This window comes from Mustela lutreola, chromosome 2 (genome assembly GCF_030435805.1).
Source record: "Mustela lutreola isolate mMusLut2 chromosome 2, mMusLut2.pri, whole genome shotgun sequence".
Classification (NCBI taxonomy): domain Eukaryota; kingdom Metazoa; phylum Chordata; class Mammalia; order Carnivora; family Mustelidae; genus Mustela; species Mustela lutreola.
Window position 1 is genome coordinate 21,733,228 of NC_081291.1, and position 13,273 is coordinate 21,746,500.

The 13,273-nt window shown below is 56.5% G+C and overlaps 2 protein-coding genes across 3 annotated transcripts in view; one reads left to right on the forward strand and one right to left on the reverse strand.

Annotated features, from left to right (window-relative positions):
* Positions 1 to 3,537: 3,537 nt before the first annotated feature.
* Positions 3,538 to 6,686, reverse strand: TNNC1 (troponin C1, slow skeletal and cardiac type). The gene is made up of 6 exons (XM_059161091.1): positions 6,585 to 6,686; positions 5,034 to 5,064; positions 4,659 to 4,805; positions 4,258 to 4,372; positions 3,850 to 3,986; positions 3,538 to 3,763 (listed from the first exon to the last, which is right to left on the reverse strand). The coding sequence occupies exons 1-6, from the start codon at positions 6,606 to 6,608 to the stop codon at positions 3,732 to 3,734; spliced, it is 486 nt and encodes a 161-aa protein (XP_059017074.1). The 5' UTR covers positions 6,609 to 6,686; the 3' UTR covers positions 3,538 to 3,731.
* A 1,419-nt stretch (positions 6,687 to 8,105) lies between these two features.
* The window catches only part of NISCH (nischarin), a 33,190-nt gene continuing 28,022 nt past the window's right edge, over positions 8,106 to 13,273 (forward strand). For both annotated transcript variants that reach the window (XM_059161093.1, XM_059161094.1), the window contains exons 1-3: positions 8,106 to 8,308; positions 10,440 to 10,523; positions 11,091 to 11,273. In XM_059161093.1, coding sequence (XP_059017076.1) covers positions 8,213 to 8,308; positions 10,440 to 10,523; positions 11,091 to 11,273 — 363 coding nt within the window. In that variant the 5' untranslated portion in view covers positions 8,106 to 8,212. The remainder of the gene's footprint in view (positions 8,309 to 10,439; positions 10,524 to 11,090; positions 11,274 to 13,273) is intronic.

Genomic DNA, 13,273 nt, shown 5'->3' on the forward strand with positions numbered 1-13,273 from the left:
TCCCTGGAAGGGAAACAGGTTGGCTCCTTGAGTCAGCATGAGAAGGACCAAGGGACCTGGAACCCTGTCTCCTTGTCTCCATCACCCCCTGCCACCCATATACATGCCTCCCCCCGGGGGGTCCTGACCTGGCATTGGGTGAGGGGCAACTCAGAGAGGTCAGGGACTAGCGTCAGCCCACCCCACCTCTGGCTTCTCCAAGAAACTTGGCCAAAGCCTTCCCATCTCTAGGCCTCAGTCTCCTCCTTCCATAGCTGGGGAGCAGCCAGGCTCCACACTGGTGAGTTGTGCCTGTGCAGGGGCTGTCATGGACCCTCAGGAGGGTGGAGCCCCTCTGCCTCCAGTTCCCTGGGGAGTTGTTTCAGCCTGCAGACTGGGCTGAGGGCCAAAGTCTGGCTGAAGATTGAGCTGGACAGCCCCTCAACTAGCATGTGGCCACCAGCTGTGATCAGGAGGCCCAACAACTCCCTCAGTCTGCCAGCTCGCCCTGGGGGTCTCAGCTCAGCCAGCGCCCCAAGCTAGGGCTGCAGGGAGGCCCGGGTATATTGGAAGCGGATGTGTTGGGCAGCTCACTCCGCACTGCAGAAAAACAGCCTGTTGCTGGGGCTGAGAGCCCAAGAGCTACTGTTAACTTGTTGTATGGCCTCAAGCAGCTCTTCTCCCTCTTTAGGCCTCATTTCCCCAGTCAGGGAAGGGGGTGAGGATCTCCTGTGAAGGCCCCTGCTTGCTGGCCGCAACTTGGAAACGGACCCCAAGTGTACCCTTGATACCCACTGACCGATGGGTCCAGCCACAGGCATCTTGTGCCATCTAATGGACACAGAGGGAACTGCAGGGGGTTCCACTACGTCAGGCCCTGGGCAGGGCAGTGGGGCCACCCCCAGAAACCAAAGCCTCTTGGGGCAGTAGGCAGTAACCAGATGACCGTACTACGAAAAGGCAGGAGCAGCAGGAGACTCGAGTGATTGCTTCTGATCAAGAAATCAAGGGAGACTTCATGGAGGAAGCCCTATCTAGGCAAAGGATGACATAGCCCAGAAAAAATGGAGGGGACCAAACACAGCAGAACAAAGCTGGATCTTAATGCTGGGTGTGGTGGGAGCTTGTGAGCTCTTGTGGTGTGCGTGCTTGTTGGATGTCTCTAGTTCTTCCCCAGCCAACCTCATTCTGGAAAAGAGACACTGGGACCATCACCAGACTCCCCTCCCTATGGACTCCCCTCCACTACCACCCAGCCTCCCCATGTAACCTCTTGATAGTGGCCCAGCTGTTCTCCTTTTTGTTTCATGGAAAGCTTAACTCTCGGAGTTTCTCTCTTCTCCTTTCCTGATCCCAACAGAAGCCCACGTCCTCCAGGTGCCCGGACCCTAACTCCTCCTCACCAACAACCACCTTCTCCTGCCCAGGCCTCAGCCACTGTCCTCATCCTCTAGCTCACTCACCACTGATAAGGATGTGACCTCCGGCATCTCCACTCAGAATCCCTTCCCGTGGACGCCACAGTTCTTCCCTCGTGCGTTCAGCCTGATTCCCCTTGCCCAGCTTGGATCCAGGCATTCAAACATTCCCCAGAGACCTGTAACCTCTCACCTTCTGCAGCCTCACCTCTGCATCACGCATCACCCTTTGCCAGCCTCACTCGGGGTCCCCTCTTCCCGCCCCACGCATTCCCCTACCCCACCTTTAAAGGAGCTTCCCTGTTTTCCAGGTCTCCCCACAGCTCTGGCGCATTTCCTGTAAAGCTGCACCAGTGTTGTCCATGCCCACCAGCTCCCTTTATCTCACCTCGTTCCTTTGGTCCTCTCCAGTCGGGCTCCAAGGAAACCCTCGTGGCTACATGGTCAAGACCTCGGGGGGCCTCCAGGTCCCTAACCCCAGGGCCACCAGCAGATTTCAATGTCCCCACCCTTCCCTCCTGGCTCCCGGGACTCCTCATTCAGCCAGGATCTCTCCCATCCTCCTGGCCGCACCTCCTCTCCTGGACTACCCACATGGGATGGCGGGTGAGGTAGAGATCCACCTGTCTATACTCAGTCTCCCCAGGGGCCTCACAGGGCCCGGGGCCGGGAAAGCCCTTCTTACTCAGGACACGTGACTTTGCAGAGCACTCTCTGCCCCCTCACTTAGCTCCAGCCCTGCCTGGACATCCTCACCACCCTGTCCCAGAGGCATCGCGACTTGGACACGTACAGAAGATTCACTCTCTCTTCTGTGACTGGCCCACCAGAAATGCACATCATCCAGGATCCCATACCACTCCTGCCTCGTGGCCACCGTGTCTCCATAATCCCCATTCCAGCACCACACCGATTCCCTCGCTGCATTCATCACCCTCTTGTCTTCCTGAGCTGATGGTCAATTTCATGAAATTAGGGACAGAGCCTCCCTCTGAATGGTTGCAGCATCCGGCCCATGCCGGGCACAGGGTAGGGATATGACCAGGGCAGGTGGGCCCACGGCGGCTCTGCTTCCTCTCCCAGGATGTCGTTGCTCCGCAGTACAACGCACAGGTCCTTGAGTTCTCCAGCTCCCGAGGGTAGGCCTGAAGGGACCCCACTGCTCTCCGGCAGCCGGAGAGCTCCCGTAGCTCTGGCCTCCGCTGGAGGCATCTCCAGAATTCCAAGACTGTCTCCGGAATGCTGAGCCTGTCTGGAGAATGCCAAGGCCAGGGCACAGGTGGAGAGGCCTCGGAGTGGCTGGGTGGAGCAAGGACAGCTGCTGGCATTCTGGCTGGAGCCTGCACACCATGGCCAGCTGTCGCTTCTGCGAGCACCACTGCTGACACTGCCATGTCCTTGCTGCCACCCTCTTCAAGGCCAGTGCCACTGCTCTGACCCCCACTAAGTTGAGAGCCACCAAGCCTTACATTTCCATTCCATCAGGAAGGGACAGTGGGCTGCTGGAGCCTCCAAGGTTCAAGGGAACTGGAAATTACACCGGTGTGGACCTGGTGTATCAGACAGAGCCCCGGGCTGGAAGCCACTTGTCTTTGTCGGTCACCAGACTCACTGATGACCTTGACAGGTCCCTGCACCTCTCTGGGCCCCTCACTTGGCAAATGGGTGAATGGAGGGAGAGCAGATGGTGTGCCCCTCATTCCTGGGCAGGCAGTGCCACTAGTGTGAAATGCAAGTGCCACAGCCCACTGAGCCCCCAGAGCAACCCGCTTCTCCACAACCGGAGCTGAGAAGGAGCTGGGCTGCCATGCCAAGTGGCCTCCAGGGCCTAGCAGGGTGCTCTGCTCTCTCCAAGCACAGGACCTCTCAGCTGCCCATTGGCGACCAAAGCCACATCCCCCAGGAGCATGTTCACTGTGGATTCCTGGGCCACTCCAAGTCCAAATGCTGAAACTCTGGAGATGGGGCCTGGGCATCAGCAGTCCTAGAAAGGAGCCACTGAGCCATGGAACACTGTCATCTCCAACCCGACCTAAGCCCGCTGGTAGAAGACGGTGTAGGGGGACAGGTGGAGTGCAAGCAGGAAATGGACTTCAGAGCACCCACAGCCCCCTGGGGTATGAAAGCCAGACAGCAGGTATCCAAGGAGCAGAGCTTTAATCGCATTCCCTACGACAGGGCTGGGGGAGGCAGTCAGGGAGGGCCCACCCCCTCCTTGGGAGGGTCGACAACACACCCAAGCTCACATCCTGGGGACCACAGCCCCTTGCCCCCACCCCAGGGCCCGGCTGGAGTTGGAAGGTGGCACCGGCAGCTCCGGGCGAGGGCTGGTGTCTACTCCACCCCTTTCATGAACTCCAGGAACTCTGTGAAGAGAGGAGCAGGCCCAGGTCAGAGAAGGGGTCTGGCCAGGTGTGGGTAGCAGGGGCCCGGCACAGCAGCGCCCCCTCACCGTCATAGTCAATGCGGCCATCGTTGTTCTTGTCACCATCCTTCATGAGCTCCTCGATGTCATCTTCCGTGATGGTCTCGCCTGTAGCCTGAAGCATCACCTTCAGCTCGTCCAGGTCTATGTAGCCATCAGCATTTCTGGGTGGTGGGGGGGGGCGGCGGGGGGGAGCAGGTGGAAAGGGGCAGGGGGGAGGGAGGAAGCGAACTTTAGAGCTCCTGGTGCAGGCTAGAGGAAGGGAAGAGGCAGCCCCCCCCATGACCGCAGGAGGCAAGGCGGGGCTGCTGGGAAGAGGGACATCCCATTCTCCCACTGCACAGAATGGGAGACTGAGGCCTTGAGGTCACAAGACTGTCCCCTTTCCCTGCCTCAGCTAGGGTCAGGGTCAGAGGTCCAGGGAGGCGCACTCACTTGTCAAACATGCGGAAGAGGTCCGACAGCTCCTCCTCAGACTTTCCCTTGCTGTCGTCCTTCATGCACCGAACCATCATGACTAGGAACTCATCGAAGTCCACTGTGCCGCTGCCTGCGAGGGGCGCGGCATGGCCATCAGTGAGGGATGGCTAGAATGCTCTCAACGCTGAGCCCTGGTGTTGTCCCCTGCACGCACCCTTATAGCAACCCTGTGAGATGAGTGCGGTCGTCATGCCCCATTTCATAGATGACATGACTGAGGCTCAGAGAGGCTAACGGGTTCCCTCAAGGGCACCGAGTAATGAGTGGCAGAGCCAGGACTCGGGTCCCAAGCAAGCTGAGGCTGAGGCGGGTCTGGGGCCGTGGGGGCGGTTGGGGGGGCGGGTAGGAGGGCTCACCGTCCTCATCCACCTCGTCAATCATCTCCTGCAGCTCCTCAGGTGTGGGGTTCTGGCCCAGCATCCTCATCACCTTGCCCAGCTCCTTGGTGCTAATGCAGCCATCCTCGGCGCCCAGCACGAAGATGTCAAAGGCTGCCTTGAATTCTGTGTCCGAAGGCAGGGGGAGAGGGAGGGGAGATGGTTGGGGGAGTTACAGGGTGGCCAGGGCTCAGAAGCCGGGACCCCAGAAGGCCAGACCTCTGGGGCTACCTGCCAATTGCCCATTTCCCTCCAAGACCTCTGAGGTCATAGTAAGAGGGACCCCAGCCTCTGGGGTCCTTATGCTCTCCCAGCCCAGCACCACTGTACCCCCATATGTGTTGGAGCACTCACCATTTTTCTGCTCTTCTGTCAGCTGTTCTACCTAGAGAGAAAAGGAAGTCTCAGGATTCAGATTCAGGAGTTAGTTGCTGTTAAGGAAATCAACCCATTCCACAGATGGGGAAACTGAAGGCAGGAAGAGGCAGGGCATTCCCAGGTCACAGTCCTCACTCCTCCCTCCCTACCCGCCAAAGCCCTGAGGTGACCCAGCTGGCCTCACTGAGGCGGGGCTTAGGGCCAGGGTGACAGGTGGGTGCCCCCTCCAGGGCCAAGGTGACCCTGAGTAACAATAGTCAGTGACCACTCAAGTGCCCTTTTGGCGCCCCTGCTGAAATCCAAGCTGGGTGGCCTGAGGGACAGCTGTCCCTCAGGTTGGGACAATAAAACCAGTGTGAGGATAGGCAAAGCCATCCACTGTAACCTGACCGGGATGGCCACTGGGCTATTTTTAATGGGGAACAAAGTTAAACCTGGTGATTGTTCTGGGGACTCTGGCATGCAGGGGGTGGGGCAGCGTTATCTGGCCCCCTGGCCTGCTGGTGCCTCAGGAGCCAAAATTAGTCCCCAGCCCCACCAGGCCTTGTATGGGCACAGGGTGGAGGGCTTCCCTCCCCCAGCTCCATGGACTCCTGCAGGATAGGCAGGGACAGCCCCAGAGCCAGCTGTAGCTCTTCCGGCCGGGGAGTGGAGCTGTACTCCCAGGGCTGAGGGAGGGGTTCCCTTGGGGACAGTTGTCTGGGCCGAATGTCCTTGGCTCTGGGGCAGGGGCAGGTCAGCAACACCCCCGACTCCTGGGAGGGACTAGTATCTGAAGCCCCTCAGTGACCCTAGGATGCGGCAGGGACTTGGGGTGACTACTCTCCAGCACTCACCCCTGGCTAAACCACTGAGCCCCAAGCCTGCTACGCCTGATGGCGGCTGTAGCCCCGGTTCTCTATTCCTTTTCTGCTGACTCTCCCCCACGCCTAGGGCTTCCCTGCCTGCCTCAGACTTCTGAGCCCCTTCTCCAGCTCAGGATTCTGGCTCTCCAGCCCCCTCCTCAAGCTCCTGTCCCACCCTCCACAGCATCTGCAGCCTTCCGAAGAACTGGAGGTAGGTGGGGGATTAGAAGTGTGAGAAGCAGAGTGTGAGGGGCAGGACTGGGGAGGAGGGACAGGGAGACAGCAGCAGATTAAGAGGGGCAGCTGGGAGCAACAAAGAGATGGAAAGTCTGAGAAAGGCAAAGATCCAGAGACCACAGACACGAGTGAAGGGAGATGTGACTAGAAGACGGTGACACAGACTACAGACACTTGGAGACAGGAGCAGACATGATGCTAAAAGCAGGGACTTCCTCCACCCACCTAAAAGCTCCTCTCCAGACCCTGAACCCCTGACTCCTTCCGCACCCCAGAACTGGAATGCCCAATCCACCATCCCCTTGAAGGCCTGGGCTGAAAGTTGCACGGGCCCTCTCCTGGGTCCCCCACCACCTTTGTGGGATGACCTCACCCCCCAGCGTGAGTTGAGTGAGCCCCCAGTGGGCCCACCCACTCCAGCCCTGAGCCCTGCCCAGTCCCTCACCGCAGCCTTGTAGATGTCGTCCATGCTCGTGGCTCACAGGGCAGGCTGCTGGGGTTGCCAGCCAGTCCTGGGCTTAAATAGCCCTGCCCCACCGCATTCCGGGCCAGCCCAGCCCACCCCTGCGTGCAGTATCCTCCACCCCCTCCCCCAGCCCTGGTGATCTCAGGCTGGCCTGAGTCCCTGTGTCCTCTGCCCAGTGCAGGGAGCAGATGAAGGGCTGCAAGGACCACATCTTTTCCCCTCTGTCCTCCATGGCTCCCAGGGGACTCTCCGGAAAGGTTTCTTGAATGAATGAAAACTCGAGCCAAGGAAAGGACAGGTGCTGCAAAGTAGTGGGCCCCAGGCCAGGCCCTTAGACACACAGCAGCTCAGCTCCAATCAAGGAAGTGGGCAATATTATTTTCACTTTTCAGATGCGGAAACGGAGGCTCCTAGAGGGCTAGTGACTTGCTCAGGGTATGGCTGACTTGGCAGCCCCTGTCTTAAGCTAAACCTATTGGGGAGGGGGTAATACTGGCCAGCAGTATGCAAGGAGAGGACCTGCCAGGAGAAGCCTCAAATGCCAAGCTCAGAGTACGTTGCTCTGTAACATTGGAGAAAGAAGTCATTGACCCACCTTAGCACAGAGCTATCTGTAACCCTTCAGCCAGGGGTGTTAGAGCATCCATGCCCAAGACCTCTCATCTCCCCAGGGAGAGCAGTACTAGCTCTGAGTTTGGGTAAGTTGCATTTAGTCAATGAACACACCTACAGATGCCCCATCTGTGCTAGGCTCTTCCCCTCCAGCTCTGTTACTATCTCCCTCTTTGGGGTCCTGGTCTTCCCCTGGCTTGGGGCTCCATCTCTGTGTCTGCCCTTCCCTATTCCAGCACTGTGGCTTCTGGACCCAGGGCCAGCCTGCCCCCACCACCTTCTGAGCTCCCGCAGGACAGCATCTGGGGGTCTTGCACTCAACGACCAGCACATATCGCTTCCTTCTACCCAAAGGCAGAGCCCCCTCTCGATGACTACACCAGCTCCCTGCCCTGAGCGCTGTGCCTTGCGTGGATTATCCCCACATAATAGAGGAGGTCTCCAAGTCTCAGAGTGGTTAGGAACTGGCGCAGAGTTACTCTGTCCTACTTGAGCTCTCAAGCACAGCTCATTTCATCTCGTTCAATCCTCTCGTGCCCTACAGGGAGAAAGCCGGAGAACCAGGCCGGCGCGATTACTGCCCCTTTTCTGGAGGGGAAACAGAGGCCGGATGGAGCAGTGACTTGCTTCGGGTAGCCCGGAAGGTGCGAGGTCTTCCGTCCTCCCTTCGCCGGCATCGAGTAACAATGCCCAGAGCTTCCCCGGCACGGTGCCTCAGTTTCCCCGGGGCTGCGGAGAACGCCACAAGCTCCGCTCACAAATTACACAAGCACACAGGCCTCTGCGAACTGCGCACGCGCGCTGTCGGCGGCTGCTGCCAATTACGCGCGAGGGGCGGGGCGAGGGCGAGAGTGGCGGCGGGGCCAAGATGGCTGCGCGGCGCGCGGCGGGGGCGGGGGGCGGTGGGGGCGAGGGGGCGGTGGGACGCTGATCCCGCCCCCTACTGCTGCCAGTCTGCGCCCGGCGGTGGCGGCTGCAGCAGCGGAGCCCGAAACATGGCGGCTGTGGCGCGCAGCTTCGGGCCGGAGCGAGAGGCCGAGCCGGTCAAGGAGGCGCGGGTTGTGGGCTCTGAGCTCGTGGACACGTATACGGTGTGCAGGGGGCGCGGGCGCCAGAACTGGGGGTGGCGGCTGGAACCCTGAGTCCCAAGTCGGGGGCTACTGAGGGGATCTGGGCCCCGCCATCGGGGAGGATGGGGTAGCGGGGGCCTCGATTTCGAGGAGAGCAATCTGGGGAACGGGTATGGGTTTCGCAGGTCCAGGAACAGGGGCCGGGGGTAGGTCGCAGGGAGGGAGCTTGGGGGAAGGGGGACGCTTTCAGAAATGAAGGCTAGCGTTGGGGAAGATCTGGGGATAAAGAGGGTCTGCAGAAGACGGGAGTCTAGATGAGGCGGAGGCCCTTCTAGATTCTCTAGGCCTGGAGGGGCGCCGGCCCGGGAGTACGTGACAGGGGGTCCGGGGGGGGGGAGGGGTCTCTGATGGATGGTCGGGAAAAGGTTCGGGGTCCTGCAGGCCATGAAGAAGACGGAACGGGGCCTTGATCTGGGGGGGTGGAGGTTGGGGTCGCAGTTGAGCTTTGCTTTAAAAATGAGGGGCGATCTGGAGCCCCAAGGCTTTGGGAGTCAGGCAGAGACCAGATTGGGGGAGGAATGGAGCCGTGACACGGGGGACCTGAGGTGGTCGCTCTGGGCTGAAAGTGTAAGACCCAGGAACCTCAGGGGTCTTCATGGCTTTGGGCGAAGGGAGCCTGTTGAGGCAACTAGCCGCCCACACACTTCAGGGCTGTGGGGGAGGTGGAGAACAGAAAAGGGGGGTGGAGTTCCAGACTGTGATGGAGTTGGGAGGCTTTTCTGGATCTGGATGGAGTTGGTCGCCAGGCTTTTGGGTCTGGCAGGGACTAGCCTTGGGGTGGGGGCGTATTGAGCATCTCCCAGCCTCCTGTTCTTTGTTCCCTGAGGGTGGAGAGTTGGGGGGGGTGCTTTGGCCCTGCCTTCACCCCACCCCTTTGGCCCTCATCCTAACCCTCCTCCTGAGGGTCATTTCTCTGGCTCTTTTTCCTTTCCTGGGCGGCAGGAGGGGGAGGGAAGCTGGCAGGCTGGGAAGGGGCTGGGGGCGGATCCTGGAGCAACAGGCCGGCCCTGGAGAAATGGCTGCTCTTCCTTGGAGGTTTCAGCTGATTTGATGATTTCTCCTCCCCCTTCCCTGCTTGCTGCAGAGAGGGGCGGGACACTGGGACTGGGTGGGGGGGGCGCTTACCAGGTGAACCTTGAGGTTTCTGAGCTGATGGCTGGCAGGCCATCGCCCATGAGCTCATTCAGTGAGGACGTCATCTCTAAAAAGCTCTCCCTATTTCGGAGAGCTGAGCCCCGCCTTCATGGGTATGGGGGACATGGTGATCCAGGCTGATCTGACGGATTGTCTCCGTGTGCTGATTATTATTAATATTATTAAGACACCTTTTGTTGAACACTTGCTGCATGTCAGACCTTGTGCAAGGCGTTTGCTTGAATTACTTTATTCAGTTACTAATCCTATCAAATTTTTAAGATGTAGAAACTGAGGCTCAGAGAGAATTTAGGCTCCTAGTCACTTACATAAGCCAGCCAAGAAATGGCAGAATCAGATTTTAAACTCTGGTCTTCCTTGACTCCAAGACCCATTCCCTTAACCCTGCTAAGCGTTCTGCTGGTCTTGATGGTTCATCACTGCCCTTCCCCCCACCCTCTCGTCAGCTTCTTAGCGCTCTGACGCCTGGCTCAGCAGCAGAAATCCTAGCCAGGAACCGGCTGAAAGCCTTGCGAAGGGACTTGCTTCTAGGATATAGTCAGGGCAACTAGAGAAATAATAACAGCAGAAAAGCTAGTCCTGCCAGACCCCACCCTGTTCTGTCGCTCTTGGAAGTGGGTGGCCTGGCCTGCAGCTCAGGCTGGAGGCTGGAAGTAAAAAACTAAAGAGATGGCTTGATAAGATGGTCACCTTTTTTGTTCCTCACTGTTGAATAGACCCCCGATTGCTCCCAGGTGCCTGCCAGCTGGTGCTAGGATCATGGAGGAAGCTGTGAGGGGTCCTGCTCTTTAGCAACGGTCAGCTGCAGAGACTAGCTGGCAAGGGCAGCCTGACTTTGGCCTGGGGGTTCCGGGTGGTCTGCCGCAATTGCTGAGGGGAGGACGGGGGTTTTCCTTGTGTCTGGCTGGGCGAGGACTTGTCGGTTTCTCCTTTGTAGGTTTATATCATCCAGGTCACTGATGGCAGCCACGAATGGACAGTCAAGCACCGCTACAGCGATTTCTACGATCTACATGAAAAGGTAACTCTTGAGAACTGGGATTCTGTGTCTCAGGCCTTGGGGGGCTTTTAGGCTGCATTTCCATTTTGGCACACGTTAAATTGAGGGCCGAACCGGCTCCATGTCTGTAAGGGTCAGTTTCCCAGGGCGGGAACGGATTTAAACTTGCTCCATCTGACTACAGCTACTCCAGAGCCCCTACTTTAATACTTCACTGTGATTCCATTTCTTTCTTTGGTTTGGGAGAGAGCCACCTTTCTCTGGGTCGTTTGCAGCATGAGTGCTTTAAAAACAGGTCGCTGCCCTGATGGGCGTTCATTCTGGTTTGTAAAAGATGAGGGTTTTGAGGAGCCTGGAGGTATTTTCTGTCTCTGCAGGCTCCAGATGGATCTCCTCGTCTGCATTTGTCCTGGTATGTCTGATGAGGCCAAATTCCAGATGTCCAGGTTGAATCAGTGATTCTGATACCACTGCCAGAAGGCGCTGTGGGAGTTGGTCGAGCACCTGTCCTCAGGCAGCTTGTCTTGGATCCTGCACTGTGGCAGACCCTCTGGGGCTGTGGTTGACCATGCTTCTCTTTTCTTACAGCTGGTTGCAGAAAAGAAAATAGATAAAAATCTGCTTCCACCTAAAAAGATCATTGGGAAAAACTCGAGAAGCTTGGTGGAAAAGAGGGAGAAGGATCTGGAGGTCTACCTGCAGACACTCCTGGCCGCCTTCCCTGGTGTGGCCCCCAGTGTGCTGGCCCACTTCTTACATTTTCATCTCTACGTAAGTTCCTCTCTGGGTCTCTCCTGCCAGCCCACAACCACCAGGCTTGAGGCAGCAAACCAGCGTGAGCCTCAGCTTTCAGGGGAGGCGGGCTGGAGTTGGACCCCGAGGTTAGAAGATGGGGAACATCACTCCGGTGGCATGTGGGCAGAAACATTTTTATTGACAGATTTGCTTTGCATAAGACCATGGCCACAGAGAGGTTTTCCTTTACCACATGGCGTTTTGTGTATGGAAACAGCCTGTGGGTATTTAAGCTAGTTTACCAAATGGACGGGGGTAGAGTAGAAACAGCTGCCAGAGCTGGTGTAGAGTAGGACAGTTTCATTGTTGGTTCACAGCTCGGGGCCAAGGAATGAGCCTGTGTTGGCAAAGTATGGCCATCGGAGGGCATCTTTAGGGTCCGAGCTGCTGAGGGTGGGTAGATAGACTCCACTGGGAGTGTGTTCCGGAGCGGCTCCGGATGGCTGGACAACTTTCACGGGCTGCTGGTAGCAGGATGAGTTGTCACACTTCGTGGAGGGAAGTTCGGCCGTGTGAAACCCAAACGTTAAAAACGGCGAACAGTTCCACTTCTGAGAATTTATTCTGGGGGGGAAGCAATCAGGCACATGTGAATAGGACATAGGTATGTTCCAGGATAGGAGCGAAATTCTGAAAACAATCAGAAGTCCAATAGGAGAGGTGCCAGGGTGGCGCATTCAGTTGGACTACCCACTCTTAGTTTCAGCTCAGGTTAGTGATCTCAGGCTTGTGGGATCCAGCCCCTCATTGGGCTCTGCACTCAGTGGGGAGTCAGCTTGGGATTCTCCCTCCCTCTTCCCCTTTGCTCCTCGCACCTCTCAGGCCCGTGCTTTCTCTCTCTCTCTCTCTCTCTCTCTCTCTCTCTCTGTGTTTCTCTTTCTCTCATATAAAAAAATGTTTTTAAAAAGTCCAGTAGGAGGCGTTTTTCCAAAAAAATCAAGGGGTACTACCCTGTAACCAGATATTCCACTAGAAAATGGTGCAGGGGCGCCTGGGTGGCTCAGTGGGTTAAAGCCTCTGGCTTCGGTTCAGGTCATGGTCCCAGGGTCCTGGGTTCGAGCCCCACATCAGGCTCTCTGCTCGGCAGGGAGCCTGCTTCCTCCTCTCTCTCTACCTGCTTCTGTGATCTCCGTCTGTCAAATAAATAAATAAAATATTTAAAAAAAAAAAGAAAGAAAATGATGGTGCAGCTGTGGATTTGTTGACACAGGTAAATAAGTATGTTACTACAGGAAATAAGGGTGCCATAAAATGGATATGTAGGATACAGTCCTCATTATATGAAAAGAAATTAACATGAGTATATTTGCCTAGGAAAATTCTGAAAGATCATACATCACAGGACTAGAAGTAGTTAATCTCTGGGTGATAGATTTTTGGCTAATTGACATGTTTTCTTTTTATGTGGTGAAGATACGAAGGAATCCACTCCATTTTTCAGGCTCAGCTTTCAGGAAGGGACCTGTGGATTGTGGTCTTAAAGGCTCAGATGCGTTTACAACACAACTTCCTTGAAGTGCTTTCAGAGAAGACAGATGAACCCTTTTTGGAGTGCTAGACAGAGCCAGGAAATTTGGTGACGATGCTAGTGTTGGGTCACTAAGCTTGGAGGGGCTATGGAAAATGGGTGGCATTTACAGATGGGCTGTATCTATATATATGTGCTTTGGATTTTATTCAGTGCTTACCAACAACTGTGTCCATGGCAGTTTCCTGTTGTAGATGTTTTTTTTCACATATACTTTCCTTATGTGAGGAAAAATTTCCATTCCTTACGAGAGCATTTCAGATGCTTTACCGGTTAGTATTTTAGGAAATGCTGTTCTTTAAGGAAGTTTTGGTTAGCCATTTAAGGATAAAAGTTGAAAAGCAGCCCTTTGAAAGTGCACTTCGTGGCTAAAGACCTGGGTCTTTGAGGAGCGTGTTTGCCCTGCCCCCAGCATGGAAAGGCCTGGACTGCTCATTGGAGAGCCGTT

Bases quoted from the DNA above. Each gene is read 5' to 3' on its own strand.
- TNNC1 (XM_059161091.1), bottom strand. From the start codon at position 6,608: ATGGACGACATCTACAAGGCTGCG. The intron at 5,065-6,584 runs GTGAGGGACTGG...TTTTCTCTCTAG, and splicing joins ACGACATCTACAAGGCTGCG to GTAGAACAGCTGACAGAAGA. The intron at 3,987-4,257 runs GTGAGTGCGCCT...CCCACCACCCAG, and splicing joins CTCTTCCGCATGTTTGACAA to AAATGCTGATGGCTACATAG.